We start from the raw sequence: 26596 nt of genomic DNA on the forward strand, positions 1-26596 counted from the left end.
ACCCAATTGAATGAACTCCTCGTCTCTGGTAGTAAGTGAAAAGGCAATTTTAGCACTCTAAAATCAGTGATAGTGATCTGGGTATAACCTGAGGCAAGCAGTACCGGAAAATGTGATTGATTTAGCTGAAATCTAATTGAATGTATCATATCCTGTCTGAAGAAAGGCAACTTGAATAGAAGACCAATGATCAGCATAAAATGTAGCAAAAACAAAAAGAAATCAAAGAACCAGAAGTTATTTGTTTTGCCCTGTTCATATGGGATAAACACATTAATTCTGCTAGTTAAGAATACGGGCAGGATGATTCAGTGGCCCTCACTGTAATTCAATTTGTTAAGATTTAATCAGCGCATTTTTCAAGGATAGTATTCTAAATGAAAGCGAAACTGAAGCACAAATAGAATACTTGTTTTTCCAGTATTTCAGAAAGTTTTGAAGTGATTCCACCTACCTAGTCTTATATCATCGACTTTATACACAATAGCTCTAGGATAACATACTCAGTCCCATTTCTTGCCCATTTGAACCCTGTCAGGTACTCCTTTTTGCAACAAAAATATATCTCATAATCTCCAAACTAAATATCCACTGTTGCTTGTCCAAGATCAAACCTCTCATATTGGTCTAAGCAGGTAATACTTTAATACAGGATGTACATTCTTGAAAACTAAAAATTTAAGCTTCCTAAAAACGACCTAGTTGTTTAACATGTCCAAGTCAGTTCATTTCTTTTGAGCTTCTGTAAAGCAAGAGGGGTTACCTGACACTGACCTACTATGAAAATTCTATTACTGCCTGATTTTATAATGTAAAATTATAGCCACATTTCCTAGCAAAATCAAACTTTTTCCCGAAAAAAATAAAGCCAATCGACCCCTCTGAATAGTGTTTTCTAGATTCAGGTTGCAATCCATTAGTAAATCCTGGAATCAATTTAGTAGATGTACCACCTGTCAGTATTAAAAACAAATCGAGCTGAAATAGAACAAAATAAAAGAGAACAGGAAATCTCAGACTGCATCTTAGTAGGTAAGTATTGTTTTGCGAAATATTTATTTCCATGTTATACATAAAAGTGTGTACTGGGTTAGGATGGAACATTTTTGATGTTTGAGATACACTGCTTTAAAGCCGTGGTTGTCAAAACAGTGGCCCGAGGAAGACCCTTTTAGGGGTATGGGAGGTCCTCCCTTTCCCAATCACACAGATGTGTGAGGCCAGATTTTCTTCATCTGCTTCAACCAAAACCTTTATCAACAGACTGAAGGTAGAAGCAGGTATGAAAATTCAGCTGTTTTCTTTTAAGCCTTTTAAATATTACAGGTATTTTTAAAACTGTAGAACAATTCCACTCTTCAATTTTTGTTTTAGAAAATAGTCGCTTAAATTTTCCAAATGCTACTAGTTAACTTATTATTTCAAAAAGAATTTTAAAAATTTCTGCCTTAATTACTAATACGGTAAATAGCATATAACCCACATAAACAAAAGCGCTTTGGAGTTCGCAACAATTTGAGAACAGCTGATCAATATGAAACAAAGAACTCCAGGCCTGACTCCTGGCAGGTTTAACACCAGGAGCTCCCAAGCGCCGCCCGCTCCACTGACACCCAGATTGGGTGCACTCGGGTAAAAATCCTCGATAATAAGAATAGATACTGACAAAAGGACGTAATTTGTGCACATGTAAGAGTGGACAAGTATAGGTCCACGAGGCACGCGAACACTAGCTTACAGAAGGAAATGAGACTTTCAGCGAATCTTTGCGACACTGTCGCGATTCGTTGGTTCAGTGCCGTAAAGACAGTCGCGGAGCCGCCTCTAGGCAAGATAGCCCCGGACGTGCGCGGCAATGGCGGATATGGAGGACCTTTTCGGGAGCGACGCCGACAGCGATGCTGAGCGTAAAGGTGGGCTCGGCTGGGCTTCTGCGGAGGCGGGCGTGGTGGGGCTTTAGCCGCTGGAACCCGACAGCGGTCAGGTTCCGGGTCTGCGAAGGCTCTGGCGCCGCGCGCGAGTAGTGGCGCTTCCTCCACTCCTGCCTCAGCGCCCCCTGCACGCCCGGCGGTGCCCCTCTCCCCCGGGAGGGTGGGAATGAAGGGACAGGCGCAGAGTGTGCAACTCGAGGTTCTCGGTGTCCGTGCAGCGAAGGGGGCGCGGGGCAGCGGTGGAGGCCAGGCGAGCCAGAGAAGCCACAGGAACCTTGAAGTCCTGCTGTGTCCTGCCTTGCACAGGCCAGCGCAGGGTAAGGGCTGTTGTGAATGAATGGAAATTAGGTGTTCAGGAATATGGGGATGGGCTGGACACATTTTCAGAGGGGCTGAGAATGTCCTCATGAATGAAACCGAGTGTGGTGTGGTGGGGAGTTTGGATTTCTGGGTGAGGAGATTGGGAAAGACATCAGGGTAGGGCTGCATGTAGTCGTTGCGCCCAGGAGATAATGTCTTCTCCGAGAGCCTGTGCAGAAACTCTAGAATTTCTTGAGTCTGTGATACTAGATTGGGGAACATATGAGATCAATGTTTGGAGAGAAGGGATGAAGGATTTGTTATTGAAATGAATTAATGAATGTATGTTTATGGTACAGGGAAGTCTTTCTGGCACAAAGTGGATATTTGAGTTTGAAATAGGAATAGGAGATATTTGGAGTGCGAAGAGGCCCAAGACCAAGTTCAGAATTCTTGCAACTCTCCAGGCTCAAAGTAATGTATCTGCTTTTTTCCTTAGCATAGTGCATTATTGTGGTTTTTTTTTTTTTCTTTCTTCAACTCCAGTTTATTCATACTTTTTAGAGTATGCTCAAGGAGCACCAGGTGGAAATCTGGTGTGAGGGCTCCATCAGGACGGGTATCCAGAAGATTCTAGTCAACAGAGATCTGGAAGTGTAGAGTTCTGTATACTCACTCTTGTTCCCCTTACTTTGCTAATGTTTATATTTTCCCCTCATCTGTGCTTGTCCATATCCCATTCACTCTTCAAGGCACAGTTCCACGTGAACCCTCCCATGACTCCCTTCCATGAAGTTGTTCATTCATTCAGCATTTATAAATCCCGTCACGTTCCAACTACTTTGCTAGGTGTAGGGGCCTATACTAATGAAAAGATCATCCTTCCCTGCCCCCACCAGCTTACGTAAATGCTTAATGCATACTTGATAAATCAATGGATAGATAGAAGCAATAGTTTAGTAAAGTAAGATGTACCGTGCAGTGCTTTCCCATTGCAAACTCAGTGTATGAGGAAGTGTTGTGTGGAGACGTTGCTTCTCTGGGCTTCGTGTTTTACTTTCTTTGGGGTCTAATTGCTACTTTCTTTGGGGTCTAATTGCTACTTTCTTCCATCTTACCATTAGATAATAGGACTGTCTAGAATTTACTTCCAAATTTGTCCTTGATGGTTGCTGTTGGTCTTGAAGGTAGTATGGATGTGACAGGGTAGGTCCTGTTATATCAGAGTATTTCATGATTCCCCTGGGCTAAGACAGATGTAGAAAATAACTACACCTGACAGATTTCTTATTATAACAATGAGTAGAATTCGTAGGCCCGTTGTGTTTCTTTCATGTATAAATATGCCACATCTTTCGTTTCTTTCAACAGTGTTCTGTAGTTCTTACTGTGAGTCCTGCACTTCCTAGGTTGTTTATTCCTAAGTATTTTATTTTGGATACTGTTGCAAGTGGAGTTGTTTTCTTGATTTCATTTTTGGATTGTTCATTGCTAGTGTGTAGAAACAGAACTGATTTTTGTATGTTAATCTTTTTTTTTTTTTTCGTTTTGCTTTATTTTATTTTTTGCAGGAAGGGAGGGAGTTACATTTATTTATTTATTTGGTTTTTTCAGTGAAGGTACTGGGGATTGAACCCAGGACCTCGTTCATGCTAAACATGGGCTCTACCCTCCCCCTATGTATGCTAATCTTGTATCCTGCAAACTTGCCGAATGTATTAGCTCTAATAGTTTTTTGGGGGGGGTGTGTGTGTATTCTTTAGGATTTTCTACATATAAGATCATGTCATTTGTGAATAGCGATAGGTTTACTTCTTCCTTTCCAATTTGGATACCTTTTATTTCTTTTTCTTGCTTAATTGCCCCAGGTAGAACATTCTGTACAATGTTGAATAGAAGTGGTAAGAGTGGACATCTTTATCTTGTTCCTTATCTTTGGGAGAAAACAACCATGCCTTCGCTGTTAGATAAGATGTTAGCTATGGGTTTTTCATGGATGCACTTTGTAAGATTGAAGAAATTACCTTCAGTTCCTAGTTTGTTGAGTAGTTTTATCAGGGAAGGGTGTTGAATTTTGTCAAATGTCTCTTCTGCATCAATTATGATGATCAAAAATTTTTCCTTTATTAATATGGTATTTCATTTTGATGTTTAGGTGTTAAACCAGACATTCCTAGGGTAAATCCCACTTGGTCATGGTGTATGTTCTTTTATGTACTGCTGGATTTGGCTTGCTAGCATTTTGTTTAGTATTTTTCCATATGTAGGTATTTTTTAAATTTTTATTTTTTACCAAAATGTCAATTTACAGTGTTAGTTTCAAGTGTATAGCAAAGCGATTGTTATACATATACATGAGAGAGAGATATATATATATTTTTCAGATTCTTTTCCATTACAGCTCATTACAAGAAATACAGTTCCTTGTGCTATACAGTAGGTCTTGTTGTTTATTTATTTTATATATGGTAATGTCTATCTGTTAATTCCAAACTCCTAATCTGTCCACTCCTTTTTTTCCTTCTGGTAGCCAGTTTGTTTTCTGTGTTCGTGAGTCTTTCTAGTTTGTAAATAAAATTTTGTGTATATATATATATATATATATATATATATATATAAAATCTTTTTTTTTTTTTTTTAGTTTCCACATATAAGCGGCATCATATGACATTTGTCTTTGTCTGAGTTAGTTTGTATAGTATGATAATTTCTAGGTCCATCCATGTTGCAGTATTTTTGCGTATGTATTTATAAGGAATATTGTTCTGTGATTTTCTTTTTTGTGATGCTTTTGTCTGGCCTTGGTGTTAGGGTAATGCTGCCCTAGATGAGTTAGGGAATGTTCCCTCTGCTCAAGTTTTCAGAAGAATTTGAGAAGGATAGGCTTTAATTCTTCTCAAATGTTTGATAGGATTCACCAGTGAAGCCATCTTGTCCTGGCTTTTCTTTGTTGGAAACTTTTGGATTACTGATGAAACTCTGCTTGTTACAGATCTATTTAGATTTTGTTTTATCTTGAGTCAGTTATGGTAGATTGTGTTTTTCTAGGATTAATCCATTTCATCTAAATTGTCTAACTTGTTGGCATACAATTGTTTATAGTATTCTCTTTTAGTCGTATTTTCTGAAAAGTTAGTAGTGATGCCCCTACTTCTATTCCTGATTTTACTAATTTGAGTTTTCTCCCCTTTTCTTAGTCAGTCTAGCTAGTTTTGTCAATCTTGTTAATTTTTTAAAGAATGAACTTTTGGTTTCACTGATTCTATTATTTTTCTATTCTCTTTTTTATTTATCTCTGCTCTAATCTTTATTATTTTTTTTCTTCTGCTTGCTTTGGCTATAGTTTTCTTTTTCTAGTTCCTTAAAGTGAAATGTTAGATTATCAGTGTGAGGTTTTCTTTTTTAATGTATGTGTTTACAGCTACAAATTTCCTTTTAAGCACTGCTTTCCCTGAACACCTTAGGTATTGATATGCTTTGTTTTCATTTTCATTCATCTCAAAATATTTTCTGATTTCCTTTGTGATTTCTTCTTTGCACCCATGATCACTTGAATGCATTGTTTAATTTCTATGTATTTGTGAATTTTCCAAGTTTCTATGATTAAATTGTCTATTTCTCTCCTCAATTCTGTCAGTGTTTTATTTTAGTTGCATATATGTTTATAATTATTTTATCTTCATGTTAGATTGACCCTTTATCATTTTATAATGTCCTTCTTTGTCTTTTGTAATAATTTTATCTTAGGATTTATTTTGTCTAGTATTAGTATAACTAGTGTACTTTTGGGCTACTGTTTACATGGAATATCTTTTTCCATCTTTTTGCTTTCAGCCTAGCTGTGCATCAGTTCTAAAGAGACTCTCTTGTAGACAGCATATAAATTGATCATTTTAAAAATTCATGCTGCCAATTTCTTCCTTTTCATTGGGGAGGTTAATCCATTTACATTTAGAGTAATTGTTGATAAGGAAGGACTTATGCCATTTTGATACATGTTTTCTGTGTCATGTTTTTTTTGTTCCTCAATTATTCTTTTTACTCTCTTCCTTTTGACTGCTTTTTCTCTAGTGTACAGGTTTGATTTCCTTTTTGTTTCTTTTTCTGTATATTTTTAGTTTTCTTTCTTAATGGTAGCTGGTGACTACAACTGACATCTTAATTTATAACAGTCTAGTTTGTATTAATACCAACTTAATTTCAGTAGTATACAAAACTTTTTCTTCTATATAGCTTCTTCCTCTCACCTTTATGTTGTTGTTGTCACAAATTACATCTTTATACACTGCCCGGTGAATTAGATATATAATTATTGTTTTATATAATTGTCTTTTAAATTAAATATTATCAAAATAGAGGAGTTATTAACCAAAAATACATTAATACTGACTTTTTTTCAAACATTTTTTTATTGAGTTATAGTCATTTTACAATGTTGTGTCAAATTCCAGTGTAGAGTACAATTTTTCAGTTATACGTGAACATACATATATTCATTGTCTCATTTTTTTCAATACTTTCATATTCAACTATTTAGTTACCTTTACTAGAGTTCTTTATTTCTTCATGTAGATTCAAGTTACTGTTTATTGCCTTTCATTTCAGCCTGAGAACTCCCTTTAGCATTTCTTATAGGGCAGGTCAACTAGCAACAAACTCCCATTTTGTTTTTTTATTTACCACTTTATTTTGTTATTTTATTTTTATTAAGGTATAAGTGATATACAACATTAATTGCACCTGTACCATGAAGAATCTGATATTTGTGTATATTGTGAAATGATCACCACAGTAAGTCTAGTTAACATCCATCACTGCACATAGTTACAGAATTTTTTTCTTGGGATGAGAACTTTTAAAATCTACTTTCTTAGCAATTTTCCAATATGCAGTACAATATATTAACTGTAGTCATCATGCATGATTACTTCCCCATGACTTATTTGTATTATAACTGCACACTTGTACTTTTTGACTCCCTTTCGTTTTGTACACTTCCCCCCCTCTTCCCCCCAGCCTCTGGCAACTACCAGTCTATCCTCTGTGAGCTTTATTTTTTGTTTTTTTGGTTTTTTTAGATCTTACGTATAAATGAGGTCATACAGTGTTTGTCTTTCTTTGTCTGACTTATTTCTTTGTCTGACTATAGCTCATTAATATAGTTTGAAATGAAGGGCATGATACCTCCAGCTTTATTCTTTTTCCTCAAGATTACTTTGGCTATTTGGGGTTTTTTTGTGGTTCCATCGAAATTTTAGGGTTGTTTGTTATATTTATGTGAAAAATGCTGTCCGAATTTTGATAGGGATTGTGTTGAATTTGTAGATTGCTTTGAGTAGTATGGACATTTTAGCAATATTGATTCTTCCAATTCGTAAGTATGTAATACCTTTCCAGTTATTTGTGTCTTCAGTTTCTTTCATTAGTGTCTTATAGTTTTCAGTGTGCAGGTCTTTCACCTTTTTGGTTAAATTTATTCCTAAGTATTTTATTCTTTTTGATACAATTGTAAATGGGATTGTTTTCTTCATTTTTCTTTCTGATAGCCTGTTATTAGTGTATAGAAACACAATTATATATTAATTTTGTATCCTGCAACTTTACTGAATTTATTTATTAGTTCTAACAGTTTTTTGGTGGAGTCTCTAGGATTTTATATATATAATACCATGTCATCTGCAAATAGTGACAGTTTCACTTTTGAGTTTGGTTGCTGAATGTACCATTTTTAAGTAAACAATTCAGGGGTGTTGAGTACATTTAAAATGTTGTGCAGCCACCATCTCTATCTAGTTCTAAAACATTTTCATCACCTCACAATAAAAATGCCATGCCCATTAAGCAGTTACTTGCCATTTGCTTTTTTTTTGCTAGCCCTCATCAACCACCAGTCTGCTCTCTGTCTGTGGATTTACCTCTTCATATAAGTGGAATCATACAATATGTGGCCTTTTGTGTCTGATTTTCTGTCTCTTAGCATCATGTTTTTGAAGTTTATCCACATTGTAGTATATATCAATACTTCATTTCTGTTTAGTGAATAATATTCAATTCTATGTATATATCCCAATTTGTTGATTCAGTCATTGATGGATATTGGGTTGTTTCCATCTTTTGGCTGTTTGAGTACTGATGCTGTGAACTTTTGTGTACAAGTATTTGTGTGAGTGCCTGCTTTCATTTTTTTGAGGGGTGAGATATATATGTAGAAGTGGATTGCTGAATCAAATGGTTAATTTTTTGTTTTACTCTTTTGAGGAACAACCAAATCGATTTCCATAACAGCTGGACCGTTTTACATTACCATCAGCAACGTTTGAGGGTTCCATTTCTTTACATCCTTGCCAACACTTATTTTACATTTTTTCCCTTTTTTTAAAATGTAGCCATTCCTGTTGGTCTCAACTGATATCTCACTGTGGTTTTGATGTGCATATCCTGATGGTTAATGATGTTAAGCATCTTTTCAGATACTTGTTTCATTTGTTTAACTATGGGGAAATGTCTGTTCAAGTCCTTTGTCATTTTAAAATGGATTGTTTGTCTTTTTGTTTTTGAGTTGTAAACATTCATAACTCACTGTGGATACTATAAGTATATATATATATACTTGTTAGATACATGGCCTGCAAATATTTTCTCCCATTCTGTAGGTTGTTTTTTCACTTTCTTAATAATGTCCTTTCTTGTACAAAAGCTTTTCATTTCGAAGAAGTCCAGTTTACCTTTTGTTTTTGCTCATAGTTCCTTTATTTTTTGAAGGATGATTGTGCTGGATATAGAATTCTTGGTTGATAGTGTTTCTTTCAGCACTTTGAATATGTTATTCCACTGCCTCCTGGTGTTTATTGTTTCTGACGAGAAACTAGCTGTTTTCCTTATTGAGGACCCCTTGTGCAGGACACATTGCTGCTTTTTTGCTGCTCTCAGGATTCTTTGTCTTACAGTGATAATGATATGTCTAGGTGTGGTTCTCTTTAACTTTACTTGGTAACTCTAACTACTTAGTATTTGTTGAACTTCTTGGATGTGTATGTTGATGTCTTTCATCAAATTTGGGACGTTTTTGGTCATTATTTCTTCAAATATTGTTTCTGTCCCTTTCTCTTTTTTCTCTTCTTCTAGAACTCCCATTATGCATAGACTGGTCACTTGCTGGTATCCCACAAAATCTTTTAGACACTGTTTTTTTTCTTTGTTCTTTTTTATTCACTAGACTGGATAATCTCAGTTGACCTATCTTGAAGTTTTCTGATTCTTTCTTCTTCCTACTCATACCTACTGTTTACTCCTTTAGTGAATTTTTCATTTCAGTTATTGTACTTTTCAACTCCAGAATTTCTGCTGTTGTTTTTTTTTTTTTTAATACTGTCTGTCTGTATTGATATTTTCTATTTGGTAGGGCATCCTTTTCACTGTCTGGGCTTGTTCAGGGCTAGTTTTTAGTCTTTTTTCAAATGTATGAGTTATATTTCCTTGTGTCTTTGCAGGCCTAATAATTTTTGTTGGTAACTGGGCATTTTGAATGTTTTGGCAACTCAGGACAGCACATTTCCACCCCGCCCCCAGCATTTGCTGTTGCTATTTGTTGTAGTATTTACTGTTTAGTGACTCTTTTGAACTAATTTTGTAAAATATGCAACCTTTGTTGTGTGTAGCCACTAAAGTCTCTGTTCTGTTAGCTTATTGGTCAGCAGGTGATTGGACAGAGATTTCTTAAATGCAAAAAAAGAAGCAACAGCAACGGAAGACTCCCAGACTTTGCTGAGTGGCTCTGCGTGTGAGTTAGAGCATGCTTTCAGCACTCAGTCAGGCATTTTACAACCTCTCTGCCTTCATTTCCTGCTTGCACAGAGCCTGAGGGTCAGCCAGAAGTGAGAGCTTAGTTTTTTCGTGAGCATGTGCACAGCCCTGGGCAAGCGTGTGGTTTTCCAGACCTCTAAGAAAATGTGGGAGCTTTTAAAAACCCTTACTCCCCACATTATGCCATTCTTCAGCTTCTCCCAAGCTTTTTGGTTAGTCTGTTGTTTGCCCCAACTGCTGTCCATTGTCCCAGGTGGAGGCAGTTAATACATTTCCCTAAAAATGTTTTTAACAGACTCTCTCGGGTAGCTGCCTTGGAAACGAGAGAGTTCCAAGTTAGGTGAGAGAAAACTCGAGCCCTTTGAGCCAGTCTCTTCAGTGACCCACTGGACAAATCAGAACTAACAGCCGTGACTCTTTGCAAATAAGGTGCCTTCTGCTCCCTCCAGTAGTAGTATATGCACCAGAAATTCAGTCTGTTATCTTCAAGGCCCCTAGAGCTAGGGAGTGTGTTGGGAGGGCAAGGACCAGAGTTTTCTTACTGAGTTTTAGCTTTTTTTTTTTTTTTTAAAAACATTTCCCTGGTTGCGGCAACTTTTAGTTAGTTTCCAGAACCTGAGAATATGGGTTCTAACAGGTTTTGACAAATTTTCTCATTGCTTTTATGTTGGGATGGACTTTTGATGTTCCTTGTTCTGCCTTCTTTGTTTATATCATCATGTGTTTATATGATCCCATAGATTCTGATTCTGGATCAGACTCGGAATCTGATCAAGAGAATGTTGCTTCTAGCAGTAATGCCTCTGGAAGTGAAAGTGATCAAGATGAAAGGGATGAATCAGGAAAACCAAGTAATAAGGAACTATTTGGAGATGACAGTGAGGATGAGGGAGCTTCTCATCAGAGTGGGAGTGATAATCACTCTGAAAGATCAGACAATAGATCAGAAGCTTCTGAACGTTCTGACCATGAAGACAATGAGCCGTCAGATGTAGATCAGCACAGTGGATCAGAAGCCCACAATGACGATGAAGATGAAGGTCACAGATCAGATGGAGGGAGCCACCACTCAGAAGCAGAAGGTTCTGAAAAAGCACATTCAGATGATGAGAAATGGGGCAGAGAAGAAAAAAGTGACCAGTCAGATGATGAAAAGATACAAAATTCTGATGATGAGGAGAGGGCACAAGGGTCTGATGAAGATAAACTGCAAAATTCTGATGATGATGAGAAAATGCAGAACACAGATGACGAGGAGAGGCCTCAGCTTTCAGATGATGAAAGACAGCAACTGTCCGAGGAGGAGAAGGCTAATTCTGATGATGAACGGCCAGTGGCTTCTGATAATGATGATGAGAAACAGAACTCTGATGATGAAGAGCGGCCACAGATGTCTGATGAGGAGAAAATGCAAAATTCTGATGATGAAAGGCCACAGGCTTCGGATGAAGAACACAGGCATTCGGACGATGAAGAGGAACAGGACCATAAGTCAGGTAATACGTTATGAGAACCAAGATGGTTTAGTGGAAGTGTTCAGATACAGCAGGGACTCATTTATTCTTTTCACGTTCCCACTTTTAGTACCCGTTTTTTTTCTCTTCTGTCTCTCCATTTCAGTCTTTTCTAACTCTGTACATTTTGCTTTTAAACATTTTCCTAATCCATTTATTATTTCTGTCTAGTCCCCTTCCATATGATTAATGATAGATCAAGAAGAAAAAATTTAGAGGACAGTCTTGGAGAAAGATGTGTAGTGCTAAAGTAGCCAGATAGTGAATACAGCTAGTTCCATTTTGTGGGTCACTGAAGAGCATGCCTCACATGAGAATAGATTTGCCTGGGGAAAAAAAAATACCATGGGAACACCCCCATAAGGTAGCTGTGCTGAGGTGAGAACACCAAGTTGCAGCTCAGTTTTTTTGAGATCCAAAATTTCATCCTCCAGAGGTAATCAGGCTCCACAGAATTTACTGAAACTAATCAAATTCACAGAAAGCTAATTTATAAAAATTGAGTTGCAAAATTGTTTCAAAAGGATCAGTTATTTCTCTCTTATACTGTAGCCTATCCTTTGGGGGGAAATCTTCATTTGATGCCAAGTTATAGCAATCGAAACATTGCCTGGGGGTCATAATATCCAGAAAATGAAAACACGGCTGGATGATCTCAGTGAGCTATGATAGCTTGACACTGCTTCCTCACTCTGGGGAGATGTACTTGGGTCAGAACACTCATTTCCTAAAGACAGCAGGGAGCACACAGCCAGACTTTGGCTTCTGGACACCCTTTTATAATAGCCATTTACACTGTTCTTCTGAAGTTAATGCATTGTTCATATAGAATACTAAAACAATTGGACATCTTGTTTCTTTGTATTACATAAAAGTCACTTTGATTAGGTTGGAGGTCTTCCTGAAGTGCTGTCTGGATTGCTTCATTTTTATGGGTGATTGATTGTAATTACACATTGGTCTTGTGTTCTTTGAAAACTGCAGTGTGGGGAGATGGGGTCTTCTCCCCTGTAATACATACCTCAGGATAGCACGCAAGACCACATTTTGGCATTATTTACGAGAGGCGGTCAGAAAATTTCCAGATGGATATAGGTCTATATAGACTATAGGACTGCAGTAGGTGTTCAAGAACTAGTTCTGGGTAGAGTTATTATTACTCTGTACCATTACCAGAATCACTAAGGCTCATGCACTGCTTCCCAGACAGTAGCAGACTTCACATAAAACAGGGTCGCCATAGGGGATCATGTAGCTGGTCATCCTGCTTACCCCTTAACTGCTTCTACAACAGTTCAGTAGATTTTCTTGAAGTTTACAATTAGGTAAACAGTTGTATCATCCAGAAATAATGATATATTTGTCTCTTCCATTGCAATACTTTTACCTCTTTTTTTCTTCTGTAGTGAGTCATGTATAAATTTACCTATAAGTTTCAGTACTGCTTTTCTCATTCTCTCAAGTTTTTCTGCTTACAGAAACCAGTGTTCCTTTTATTAATTTTATTTTAAAATTAAATACAATATATTGATTTTTGTGTTTATGCACAGTTCTATTAATGTTAACGCATGTATAGATTTGTGTAACCACCACCCCAGGCAAGATAGAATAGTTCTGTCACCCTAAAGAACTCCCTCATACCATCCTTTTCGTAATCATATCCTTCCCCACCTGTGACCCCTGACAGCTGGTGATCTGTTCTGTCCGTATAGTTTTGTCTTTTTGAGAATGTCATCACATAAGTGAAATCTACAGTATGTAGCCTTTTTTCTTTTACTTAGGCTTCTTTCACTTAGTGTAATGCATTTGAGATTCATCCAAATTGTTACATGTAGCAATAATTCATTCTTATTACTGAGTAGTTTTCCATTGTATGGGTGTACCACAGTTTGTTTATCCCCGATGTTGCTTTTAAAACACAAAAATCGAAGTAATGATATGACTGTGAGTATGCAGAACCTCTAATTCTACTCTTACAGAGTCTGCAAGAGGCAGTGATAGTGAAGATGAAGTTTTACGAATGAAACGAAAGAATGCAATTGCATCGGATTCAGAAGTGGATAGTGACACTGAGGTACCAAAAGGTACTCCGATGACTTCTTTTATACATCTGTATTTCCATATCTCTCTCTGTATTTAACTATAGTGCATTCTCAACCCCAGGCATGTACCCCAGACTGCAAGACCCACAGAAAAGTGTGTGGGTACATCTAATGTACACAAGGAAGTCGTACAGATATGAGAAGCTGCTCGTGCTTAATTAGTTGAAGAACCTGCTTCATTTATAGTCAGAGTGAATCTGCTGTTAGGGGGCTGATGCTCTGGTTGAAGTGGAGGTGACAGTGTTCATTCTTTGGTTTGAACAATGACAGTTGCAGGGCAGCTTGCTCTTAAGTTCTCAATAGGTTAATATCAGATGAAGAAACTGATTCCTCAAGCTATGTTTTAGAAGAAGAGTTCCTAAAAACCCAGTGTTCTGTAAGGTAGGTTTGTTGTAAGGATAAAAGATCTGCCTGTTCATCTCTACGTATGACTGCATTTCAGATGGCAAATTACTATACAGTAAAGATGTTAGTATAAAAGTTACAGCAAACAATTTTGATAGTTTGATTATGCACAGCCATTATTGTGCTAAATGGTAATTAGGCGTTAATGTTAAATAGCTCATATAAATTATCATAAGTAACAGTATAACTAAAGCAAACATTTAGAGGGCCAACTAAAGAGAAAAGGAGAGCTGGAAAGAACAGCAGGCTCTGGGATTTACTTAAAGATCTTTGGATCTAGAACTAGTAGTTACGTACATGGACTTTGGAATCAGATGATCCAAGTTAGAATCTTTGTGGTCCTGCTTTCCAACTATTTGATTTTAGACTATACTTCAGTTTTCTGATCCATAAGAGAGTGATGACACTAACCACCTTATAGGGTTGTTGTGAGAATTCGATAATACATTCTTTCATTTTGTTCACAGTTATTTATTGATAATCTGCTTTGTGCTGGTACTTTTCTGTGCACTTGGAAAGTAGCAATAATCAAAACAGATAACAACCTCTCCTTTGTAGAACCCACTTTCTGATGGGGTTAGGGTAGGGTAGGGAGACTGAAAGTAACACAATAAGTAAATGAAATATATAATATGTTAGGTGGTGATAGGGCCTTGGAAGAAAATAATCAAGAGGGGACATGCGGGTGTAGGTGGGTGGGTTTGTAGTTTTGGTGGTTTTATCATTTAGATGAGCTTCTCAATACCCTGACCTTCCTTCCTCCTCTTCTTCTTTTTTAAAAATTATTAAGACTTTATTATTATTATTTTTTAGAGCAGTTTAAGGTTCACAGCAAAATTGAGGAGAAGGTAGAGATTTCTCATAGACCCCCTTCTCTGACACGTGAACAGCCTCCCCCATTATCAACATCCCCCACCAGAGTGATGCATTCGTTACAACTGATGAACCTATATTGACATGTCATTGTCAACCCCAAATCCATAATTTACATTACAGTTCATTTCTTGGTATTGTACATCTTTAGGTCTGGAAAAATGTATGATGACACGGATCCACCATTATAGTATCATACAGAGTGGTTTCACTGTTGTAAAAATTCTCTATGCTCTGCCTGTTCATCTCTCCCTCCTCCCTAACCCCTGGCAACCACTGGTGTTTTTACCGTCTTCACAGTTTTGCCTTTTCCAGAATGTCATGTAGTTGGAATCATAAAGTGTGTAGCCTTTTTAGATTGGCTTCTTTCACTTAGTGATGATGCATTTAGGTTTCCTCCATGTCTTCCATTCTTGTGTAGCTCATCTCTCTTTAGCCCTGAGTGATACAGGTGAACCTTGTTTTACTGCACTGCACTTTATTGAGCTTTGCAGATACTGCGTTTTTTACTAATTGAGGTTTGTGATAACCCTGCCTCGATCAAGTCTGTTGGTGCCATTTTTCCAACAACATTTGCTCACTTTGTGTCTCGGTCACATTTTGATAATTCTCATGCAAACCTCCACCAGCAAAAAGATTATGACTCACTGAAGGCTCAGATGATTGTTAGCATTTTTTAGCAATAAAATGTTTTATAATTTAATAATTTTTAAATTTAAAGGATTTTTAAATTAAGATATGTACTTTTTGGGAGACATAATGCTTTTGCATACTTAATAGACTACTGTCTAGTGTAAATATAACTTTTATATGCACTGGGAAACCAAAAAATTCATGTGACTTGCTTTATTGCAGTATTCATTTAGGTGCAGTGGTCTAGAACTGAACCCTCAATATCTCTGAGGTATTCCTGCATTCCATTGTCTGGATGTATCAGTTTATCCATTCACTTACTGAAGGACATCTTGGTTGCTTTTAAAATGTAGCAGTTATGAATACAACTGCTATAAACATTAGTGTGTAGGTTTTTGTGTGGACATAAATTTGCAAATCCTTTGAGTAAACACCAAGGAGCACAATTTCTGGAGCATATGGTAAGAGTATGTTTAGTTTTGTTAAGAAGCCTCCAGAGTGTCTTCCAAAGTGGGTGTACCATGTTGTGTTCTCACCATCAGTGAGTGAGAGTTCCTGTTGCTCCACATTTTGGTCAGCATTTGGTGTTGTCAGGGTTTTGAATTTTGGCCATTTGAATAGGTTGCCTCTTCTTTTTCAGTGATCTGTCTGTCCTTCACCTCATCTCAGTAACTCACTGTCACAGTTTTATCCTAGACAATGTCATTACCAATAATCATAACTCTTCTATAATCTCAGTGTCAAGGAGTCTACTTTCTGACCCCTGTCCTGTCATTCTGTCACCCCCTCGACTACCCCACCTTGGTTTATTGGTTTATTACAGGTTATTGTCGATGTTTTGCCTGTACCCTGGTGAAGTTCTGCCTGAGAGGGGGGCCTGGGTAGACATGGACCTGTGATTATAAAATTTGAGGGACTATGTTGAGAATGGGCCTGTTTGGAGTGCTTAAGCCCCAAATGTGAGTATCTAGACTGTAGGAGGATATCTGGGCTCCTGGGGAATAAAGGAAAGTGGCAGGACAAGGATGCAGAAAGTGAAGGGAGAAAGCTGCTCCTGTGCAGCTTTGCCTGTGACTGGATCTGCCCCCTTCCCTCTCCACAGACACTCTACTCACGTCTTTGAGAGCCAGGCTTGGAGTTGTGTTTGGGTGGTTTCCTGGTGCCTGATCTAGAAACCTTGGGAATATATTGAAGTGATAGCTTTGAAGAATCATTGTTATGGATATTAATCCTGTATATTTTTCCTCCTATATGGAAGATAATAGTGGAACCATGGATCTGTTTGGAGGTGCAGATGATATATCTTCAGGGAGTGATGGAGAAGATAAACCACCCACTCCAGGACAGCCTGTTGTAAGTAAAATGACCTATGTGAACTGGGAGAGAGAGCCAGGTGCCTCTCTTGTGCCAAGAAGAGGGAGATGGTAACTGAATTGCAGTATGAAAATACAGTAAATAGATGACTTTCTCGGTTATGTAGGGAACTTGTGGTTATAAGGGGGAGTAGAAAAAACTGCCCTGGCGCATCCATTCTTGGAATACTACTCAGCAATGAAAAGGATTTTACCATTGTAAATGTAAACGTAACAGCTTGGATGACATTCCAGGCTGAGTGAGAAAAAGCCAGTCCCAAAAGTTACATACTGAATGAATGCACTTAAATAACATTCTTGAAATGACAGAATTATAGAAATGGAGAAGAGATTAACAGTTGTCTGAGATTAAGTAAGAATGAGGGCAAGTGGCTGTAAGAGGGTGACGTGAATCTTTATGGTGATGGAAATGTTCTGTATCTGCCTGTATCAGGGTCACTCTCCTGGTTGTGATATTGTATAATAGTTTTGTGAGATGTTACTGTTGGGGAAAAATGGGTTAAAAAAAGAAAAAAGAAAAAAGAACTGCCTGCCCAGCATTAAGTTGGTGTCACACCTTAAGAGACTAGACTTTGAGAACCATTGATTTGAATGTTTTTGTTGTTCATGCCAGTGAGTGTGTGTTATGTTGATAATCTTCTCTGATTTTATTTTATTTTTTTGTATTATTATTTTTTAAACATTTTTTATTGAGTTATAGTCATTTTACAATGTTGTGTCAAATTCCAGTGTAGAGCACAATTTTTCAGTCATACATGAATGTACATACATTCATTGTCACATTCTCTTTTGCTGTGAGCCACCACAAGATCCTGTATATATTTCCCTGTGCTACACAGTACAACCTTGGTTATCTATTCTACATTTTGAAATCCCAGTCTGTCCCTTCCCACCCACCCCGTCCCTCTGATAATCTTCTCTAGTTTTAATTGATAGAGTGACTTCATATTGAAGTGTCAATTAATTTCACATTTTTGTTGGTGAATATGTGGAAGATAGATTTATCACAAAAGAGATTTTTTTAATATTGGTGCTTCCAAACTGATCTCATTTTCCATGAGATTTTTGGGGATTTGGTTGGTAGGGATGGATATTGTGGTTAATAGGGATGGATAAAGTGGTGTTTTCATATGCTTCTTGCCTGCCAAAGTAATTAAAGTGTGGAAGTTGAGCTAGGCCATCTCTAAGGTCCATCAAGCTCTAAAATTCTGTGACTCTTTTACTAGGATGAAAATGGATTGCCTCAGGATCAACAGGAGGAGGAGCCAATTCCTGAGACCAGAATAGAAGTAGAAATACCCAAAGTGAACACTGATTTAGGAAATGACTTATATTTTGTTAAGCTACCCAACTTTCTCAGTGTAGAGCCCAGGTAAGGGGATCACTTAAAAGTGTGTTTTTTAATGTTGGATAGAAATAAATAGAATGCTGATATTATTCTTATTTTGTATGAGTTGACTAATCACAAAATGGAAAACTGATTATGTATCTCTGAAAAAATAAATCGAGTATATCCTGTGATGGAAAAAGTATGGACTATTGGTAAAGAGACTTAATGCTTGTAATTGTTTTTAGCAGTTTGATACTTTCTTATGAATTAACAGATAGCTTAGGTCTTTGGGTGTTTTTGACTAGTGGAGCCCTGAAAAAGCTGAAACTGAGAGTGGTAAAATTTGCTAGAGAAATTGCTAATGTCCATTGTAACAGCTGTTGTGGATTGAAAAACTAATGCTTTTGGATCGTTAAACAGTGTTGATGGGTATTATTCACTAAGTAACATGCAAGCTCGCGTGCAATTTAAAATTTTTTCCCTAAGCAAAATGATGTGGAAAGCTAGAGCATGTGTGGCCTACTCTTCGGAAGATTTACGTAAGAATAAAGACTATTTTGAATATTTAGCCTAGCTTGCAATTTACTTCAAGCAATATGTATTAACACCAAATTTCAAGGAGGTGCAGTGATTTGAATACTTCCTTAAAGTTGAACATGAAGCTATCTGACCATTATGATTTTGAATTACGATTTTTTTAGTATAATAGTGTATATTATAGAGAGAGTTGTTATATAACAGTAATAATATTCCTTAAAAGTATAATTAATAGTATATTTTAAAACCAATTTGTAGACCTTTTGATCCTCAATATTATGAAGATGAATTTGAAGATGAGGAAATGCTGGATGAAGAAGGTCGAACCAGGTTGAAATTAAAGGTGCTATTCTGTGCTTTACTCCTTCCTTTTTTTTTTATAAAGTAAAACCTGAGGATCTTAACTTGAGATTTGAGCTTTTGAAAATGATTTTCTATGTTTCCTGTTTTATCAGCAAATAAATTGTCTACCTTTTCAGAATATTTTTAGAAAGAAAATATATAGCTTTTTATCTGTAGAAGTGTCACTTTTCTCACTGTTAGACTTTTTTAATGCTTTAAAAATTAGCTACTTCCTTCAGAATAAGTTGTACTGTGGTTTAGTGTTTGGAACCCACCTCCGTATCTACTGTGGGTTAAGTTCTAGCAGCTTCCTGCAAGGGGAAATTCTTCAGGCTTTTTGATCTAGGGATAAACAAATCATATACAAATTTATTTCTAGAATTAATTTCTAGTACCTAATACTTCACCGTATGGCTCTCTTTGTATTCTTCCACTGTTCTTGTTCACTGCTAAGAGAGAATGTTATTGTACTAAATTCCTATTAATGCTTCTCTTTGATACCTTGTACTATCTGGTTACCTCTATCCAAGGAGGGCCTCTAATCTTCCTTTAATCAAGGAGGATGTAAGTTTAAGCAGATGTTTCTAAGCTGAGTTGTAGCAAAGAACAAGAAGCAGTTAAATTCATGACATTGCAACTGGAGCTATGCATTTTAAATTCTTAAATCCGAAGGATTATCTGTCAATACTTTATTTTTTGGTGGATATTGTACATGCTTGTAGAATGTTAAGAACTGACAATCTGGCATTCTTAGAATTCAGGGGCTGAACTTTTAAAATAATTCCATTTCTTTAAGTGTGATAGATCCACAAGTACACAAAAAACCTTGATGTAAAAATGGTTCCCCTAAAACACATGGGCCTTCAAAAGCTTTTCAGTGAAATTTCACTATTCTTCCTTCTTAATGGAATTGTAAATCAAATGAGAAAGTGCTGATAAACAGGCACCAGTAACTCTGTTAAAGTCACACAGGTAACAGGTATAGTGCTTAGACTGGTTTTTTATTTTTGCTGTTCTTTTTCTTGCTTCCCACCCCCCACCCCTGCCCTGCTCCCCATTAGGGTATCTCTTAATATTTTTCTTCAGAACATGTCAATCTATTGATTTGGGGTTAGCATTATGAATTTTTTATGCCTGTTTTAGTGCCTCTGGCATTATTCTACTGCTTTTGTTTCCCATCATTTATATAAATTAATGTGATAGTTCCTTATGTATTTAGGTTTTATTGATTTTTTTGCATTTTCCCCTTACATTCTATCATGATACGTCAGTGAATGTCATATATCTATATATTTTAAGACCATGTAATAGCAGACTGTAGTATAAGCATCAAAGTTTAGAAATAAATATTTAACTCTAAAACCTTGGTGCTTAGAGTACAGAATGTAAGTGTATAACAGGCTGCTGTTTTTTTAAAACCTTCGTGTGTACCTGGACCCTTGGTTCCTTGAGTGTTGTTCTTGAGACTAGGCTGACCATTCAGTGAGTTAGAGTCAGTTGGTGGTGTAATTAATTCTTTAAGGGACAAAGAACCAGGTACCATTTATGTACCTCTGTGAGGTCTGCTGTCTTTATAGTACTTTAATATGTTTTTCATCCCAATGGGGTGAGACCTAGCAGTGTATCCTATCATAGCTTCATTATTATTTGAATCTCCCTATATAATAGGAAACATTTTTCAAAATGGTTCTCAGTTAATAGTGGCCCATATGTGTTTTCATATTTATATGTGGCTAACCTGTTTTGTATGAGAGGGAAGGCAGGAATAGTAACAAATCATTTTGTTTTGTTTCCTTTATTAAAGAATAATTTAAACAGATACAAATATAGTGAGAATAGTATAATAAACTCTCATGGACCCATCCCTCGCTTCAGTGGTTGTCGGGTGGGACACCTCATTTCACCTGTATTCCCCACCCCACCTTACCCAGACTATTTGAAGAAAAATCTCAGATATGGCATCATAGTTAATTCATGACTATTACTAAACTCTTTAATCTGCCAGCTTCTAAGCTGTTTATCTAGTGAGGAATAAAGAAGGCAGGGGGAAAAGTGGAAGGAAAGCATTAGGACCCAATTGCAAAGGCATTTGCAGCTAACAGAGGAGATCTGGAAAATCTAAGTGACAGTGGGGGCAGCTGCTTTTAGGGCTAGGGGGTGGCACAGGCATAGGGAAGTCTGGGCTCAGATTTTCAAAATGTTGACTTCTCTTTGATGCCATCTTAATTCCCATTCTCTTTATCCCTGTGGCGTATCCTTTTTTAATTCTTCACTGTTCTTTTAGTGCGTTTCCAGGAAGCAGCAGGGAAACTACATGCATTTAGTGCGCTATATTTTCCTGGAAGTCCCATTGAGCTTTTAATTTCAAGAACAGTGATTTTCATTTTAGGAAGCTCTTGAATATTTTCCAAATCTGCCTGGTGTTTGCCACGCTTAAAACTAACATAAAGTTAGACTCTAAATCTTCTCATACCTGCATTTTTTTTATTTTCATAAGATGCTGCTTTTTCCTTATCCGTATGTGGGAAGCTTCCCTGTCTCCCTAGGCCAGTAGGCAGAGTTTTTTGTCCCACATTTATTGGGTTTTTAGCTCTATGAGAGAGCCTGCTTTATATAGGGAGTCTCAATTCTAAACTGCTGTCTCATATAGCCTCGAGCCTTATTTCTTGTCCTCCTAGCTCTTTCTATGTCTTAAAACTTATACAGGCTACTACAGATTAAGCATCTGCTCATATACTTTGGCACTGAGCTCCCTCTGTGGTTTCAGCACTAAGAAGCTCAGAAATCCACTGAAGCATTTTTTACCCCTGATAACTTTATCCAACATCTCTAGGTGATTAAGACAAGATGGTTTCAACATCTGTTTTTCTGTCACTTTCTGTGCATGCTTATGCTCTGATTATGTGTCTCTTGAGGAGAGAAGAGGCATAAACTACAGTGTTCTAAGGCACTTGTGTTTTAAAACAGGTAGAAAATACTATAAGATGGAGGATACGCCGGGATGAAGAAGGAAATGAAATTAAAGAAAGCAATGCTCGGATAGTCAAGTGGTCAGATGGGAGGTGAGCATGGAAATACTCGGAATGTGCCTGAGAGGGATCAAGTTTTAGAATAAGACCTTATTCAGGGTACACCTCTTGTTAAAGAATTTCCATTGTTTAGTCCCTGGCGTTGTGTAGAAAACCTGGGAGAAATACATAGGCAGTTGAGGGTCACACAGGCTGGTGGAAGACATTAAAAGCAGGCTGCAAAAATGTGATCATCCTCTTTGGCTGCAGCACAGTATTCTGGAAAAGTTAGACCAGCTCCCCTCCCCGTGTGTTCTGCTCACTGTAAGTTGACGCTTTAGTAAAACCACCGTTCACTGAGAAGGTCATAGAGGCTGAGTGAATGTCACAGCATGTTTCACGTCTGAACATGAACGTGCAGCGTGTTTTACTTCTATTTTGGTCGTTTTCCACATCAGGCCTTCTTTAGTCTCCCCCTGAATTCTGTGTAAAGAGAGAAAGCAACGGTTGAATCACATTTTAAGTGAAGTAAAATGGTAGAATGAAAGCTTTATGGCTAACATGTCAAGTGTTCCTTCTTTTCAGCATGTCCCTGCATTTAGGCAACGAGGTGTTTGATGTTTACAAGGCTCCGCTGCAGGGCGATCACAACCACCTTTTTATAAGACAAGGCACGGGTCTACAGGGACAAGCCGTCTTTAAGACCAAACTCACATTCAGGTAACTCTTCTCATCAATGTATTATTTGTTACAGTAAAAGCAGTGAAATGTAGATGTTCAAAATGCCTGACTCCTGATGGACATAACCTCACAGTTTAGTTCACCGAAGACCAAGATGTGGTCCTCAGCTCTGAAGGTTCAAAGGCTTATTTTGTCTGGGACACTAAAAGTTGCTGTTTCACAAGGAACTGGGTCATGCCAGCCAAACTTACAAGAGACTGTTAGGTAAGGCAGAATGTCAGTTTATTAATTCCAGTGATTACTCTAATTGTCAAGAGGCCCAAGAATACTTGCTGGTCAGTGTGTATTTCTTTTTTGAAACATTGATCTGGGAGGCTGACTGATAATTTGAGGTTGTTAGTGTGCACACGATCAGAGGAAAGGCAGTAAGTTGGTGGGTGTGGAGGTTGAGGTCATCTCGCTCTTCAGGCTGCTGTATCCATTACCAGTCCAGGCATGTGTCTCCTAAGCCACCCGGGATCCTCAGGTCAGCTGGTGAGAGTGTTCCCCTTCTCTAGACAGCGTAGGCACTACAGTGAAATGCTCATGTTTTTCTTTTCTTGATTCTAAGCAGACCATCCTCCTTGTGTAATGCTTACCTTTAGGGAGGGCACGGTATTCTCAATGGTGACTTCGATTTTTGAGAATTGTAGTGGTCAAAATTAAAGGCTTTGCAATCAGATGTGTATCTGAGTCCCATTTCCACTTGCATGACTGTGCAACTTTATCAACTTTTCTTTGCCTCAGTTTCCTGAGAAATAAAATGTAAAAATTACCTCATAGAGAAGCTATGACAGTGAAGTCATACAACATGTAAAATACAAAAACACAGTGCTTAGCTGTATTCAGTAAACTCAGTATGCAATGAATAAATGCTGCTTGAACCCATCCATTTACTGCTTCTAGAGGATGACTGTGCTGTGCAAGACTTTTTCACTGCAGCTTTCTGTATTTCATTTTACTTGTGAGATAAGAATATTTTAGTGAGCTACAGAATGAAGAAAGTTCAGAGTCCCTGCCTAGTATATTGTTTTGTGTCCCTGCCTGTTTTTTCTAGAGAATAGGAAATGGTCACTGGCCCCCTGTTTTGGTGGTGTTGATATGACTGGCTCACAAATGTATTTGGTAAACAGGTGTTTTTGTTCATTTCCTGCAGACCTCACTCTACAGACAGTGCCACACATAGAAAGATGACCCTGTCACTTGCAGATAGATGTTCAAAGACGCAGAAGATTAGAATCTTACCAATGGCTGGTCGTGATCCTGAATGTCAGCGCACAGAGATGATTAAGGTATGTTGCCTGAGCTTTATCCTGAAATTTTGGTATGTTAAGAATAACATTTCGCAAGTCATGCTCTCTCTCTTGCCTTCCAAAATGGCCTGTACTCTGTCTGTGGAGTGTGTATCTACTTGTACTTTAAACCCCCCGCCGCCCCCTTCCCTGTGAACATCTCTCTAATAAATTTACTTTTACTCAAAAAAAAAATGACATTTCCCAAAGTGTTGCTCATCATCTCTTATTGGCTGACCCTTTCTCCTTGCAGCTGGCATGAACAGGGAGCTGGAATCACTTCCTAAGCATTTGGCAAGCGGATGATATGGTGATGGTCCTAAAACAGACCCTGGCTTGGGTTCTCTCCCACCAGGTCCTGAGTTTGGCTAACTAGTGACTGAACTTTCACAGATAATTTCAAGGATGATCAAATCATCCATGTCTGGTTTAGAGTGCATGTCAAAAGCCAGCATAAATGCTAGTGATTTAGTCTAAATAAAACATAAATAGACCAGAAGTTTGAATGGGGGAATGCCTAAAGGAAAATCAGGCAAAGAATAGCTTGTGGTTTTTAAGGTCAGTTTATAACATTCTACCTGGTAGATTTTCAAATTTGACTTAACTGTCAATTAGGTACAAACTCAATACTGGGGCATTGCCACTAAGCAATGGAGCATGTGCTTGTATCGACACCGTTGGCCTTCCCTGCAGCACTTGGTCTGGGAAGCTGGGCAGTGCGGCAGTCTCATTCTTTGCCTTCTCTGATCCCTGCTAGATCTTGGCCACTGCCCTGCCTGCTTCATGCAATGTAATTCCTTAGTGCAGCAGGGCATAGTGAGGATAAAACACTCTAGTTGCCTCAAGACTTTTTTTTTTTTTTTTAACTAATCTTGCCATCAGCTGAAGTTTTTTTGCCCCTGGGTCCCTGCCTATATATTTTGTTCACAAGGCAGGTTAACTCCGTCATATTCTGTAGCAGTGCCTAACCCACTGGTGTATGGGGCATTGACTTTGGAGTCTCACTTCTTGCTCCATTTCCCTCCCTTTTCTTCTGAAGGTAGGGGAGCTGGAGGGACCTGCATACTCCAGGATCACCTTGGGAGATCCCCCAGGCCCTCCTTCACTTCCCCCAGCTTCCGTGGAAATGCAAAAGGAGTCAGCTAGTTGGTTCTTAATCCCTGACTGCTGACACTGGTTTTTTACACTATACTCCATACAGCCACATACTGCTTAATGAAACTATGCCTAGCAACAGAATTAGAGCTGTATGCAGTAATACAGAGCAATTAAATGAGGAATCAAAGAAATGCCAGAATATCCCTGACCTCTCCCCGGCCCTGCCGTGTGAACCCCATCGTGTGGACCGCCAGGCTGATGGACAGGAACGAAAGTTCTACTTTGGGGCTCAGGGACCTCCCCAGAACCTCCCCATCCTGCATCCTGCCGTCAGGAGCTGTGGGGAGCTCTCTGGGTTGAGGGGCCCAGACAGGAATATCTGGGCACCACGGTAGTTTGGTGGAGCCTGGGCAAGTCAGGTGTCCGTCGCAGGGGCGAAGAGAAACCGCCTGCCTCAGGCACCTGCTGGGTGGCGGCTGGCTGGGCTCTGACGGGCAGCACAGGGGACACGGCTGAGCCCACGGCCGAACCTGTGCCTGTTCCGATGGGGCGGTTGGTATGAGGGAACCTCTGTCCTTCACCCTTGTGTTGTCTTCACACCTTAGAACCAATTAAGACGATGCCTGTGTCTGGTTAACAGAGGTGTCGGATGGAGAGAACTGTATCCAGGACAGGGAGTGGGTGTTATCCTGGGCTAGGCATTTATGTGTCCTTTATAGTGAAATAGTTTCAAGTGGGCGCTAAGCCAGTTCATTTTTTTTTTTCAAGTTCAGTAGTTTATTTGCTTCTTTACAGAAAGAAGAAGAACGTTTGAGGGCTTCTATTCGTAGGGAATCTCAGCAGCGCCGAATGAGAGAGAAACAGCACCAGCGGGGTCTGAGTGCTAGTTACCTGGAACCTGACCGATACGACGAGGAGGAGGAAGGCGAGGAGTCCATCAGCTTGGCCGCCATTAAAAACCGATACAAAGGGGGCATTCGAGGTGAGTTTGTGCAGAAATTAAATTTCATTTTGGGTCCAGGAATTATCTTTGCATTCAGCATACTCTGAATGCTGAGTCACTGGATATTTTATGTTTAAGGAACCAGCGTTAATGAGTGAGACATTTCAAAGTCTAAAGGGCTAGTCATTGTGGAACTCTTTCTGGTGAGCCTGAAAGGGTAGAAGCTGCTTGTGCTTTGACTTTCAGACTTGTCCCTCAAGCTTCTGCTTTCTGGTTTGAAAGCCTGCCAATTATATTTGGAACTTTGCTCAACTTTTTTTTTATTACCCTCTAGGAATCAAGAAGTTCAGAAAATACATGTGTTTTCTTTAAGTACTCCATCGCACATTCCC

General features: G+C 38.3%; 1 protein-coding gene across 3 annotated transcripts in view; it reads left to right on the forward strand.

The window, feature by feature from the left end:
* The first annotated feature begins 1783 nt into the window (after nt 1-1783).
* Nucleotides 1784-26596, forward strand: part of LEO1 (LEO1 homolog, Paf1/RNA polymerase II complex component) — a 33040-nt gene continuing 8227 nt past the window's right edge. For 2 of the 3 annotated variants that reach the window (XM_006177849.2, XM_032481186.1), the window contains exons 1-10: nt 1784-1913; nt 10775-11530; nt 13528-13632; nt 16820-16914; nt 18161-18306; nt 19060-19144; nt 22111-22205; nt 22737-22871; nt 24028-24163; nt 26057-26243. In XM_006177849.2, the coding sequence (XP_006177911.1) occupies nt 1856-1913; nt 10775-11530; nt 13528-13632; nt 16820-16914; nt 18161-18306; nt 19060-19144; nt 22111-22205; nt 22737-22871; nt 24028-24163; nt 26057-26243 (1798 nt within the window). In that variant the 5' untranslated portion in view covers nt 1784-1855. Of the gene's footprint in view, nt 1914-2590; nt 2706-10774; nt 11531-13527; nt 13633-16819; nt 16915-18160; nt 18307-19059; nt 19145-22110; nt 22206-22736; nt 22872-24027; nt 24164-26056; nt 26244-26596 lie in introns of all 3 variants that reach the window. The other variant, XM_032481185.1, reaches the window with a different exon arrangement.

The sequence above is a fragment of the Camelus ferus genome, chromosome 6 (assembly GCF_009834535.1).
Source record: "Camelus ferus isolate YT-003-E chromosome 6, BCGSAC_Cfer_1.0, whole genome shotgun sequence".
NCBI classification, from domain to species: Eukaryota; Metazoa; Chordata; class Mammalia; order Artiodactyla; family Camelidae; genus Camelus; species Camelus ferus.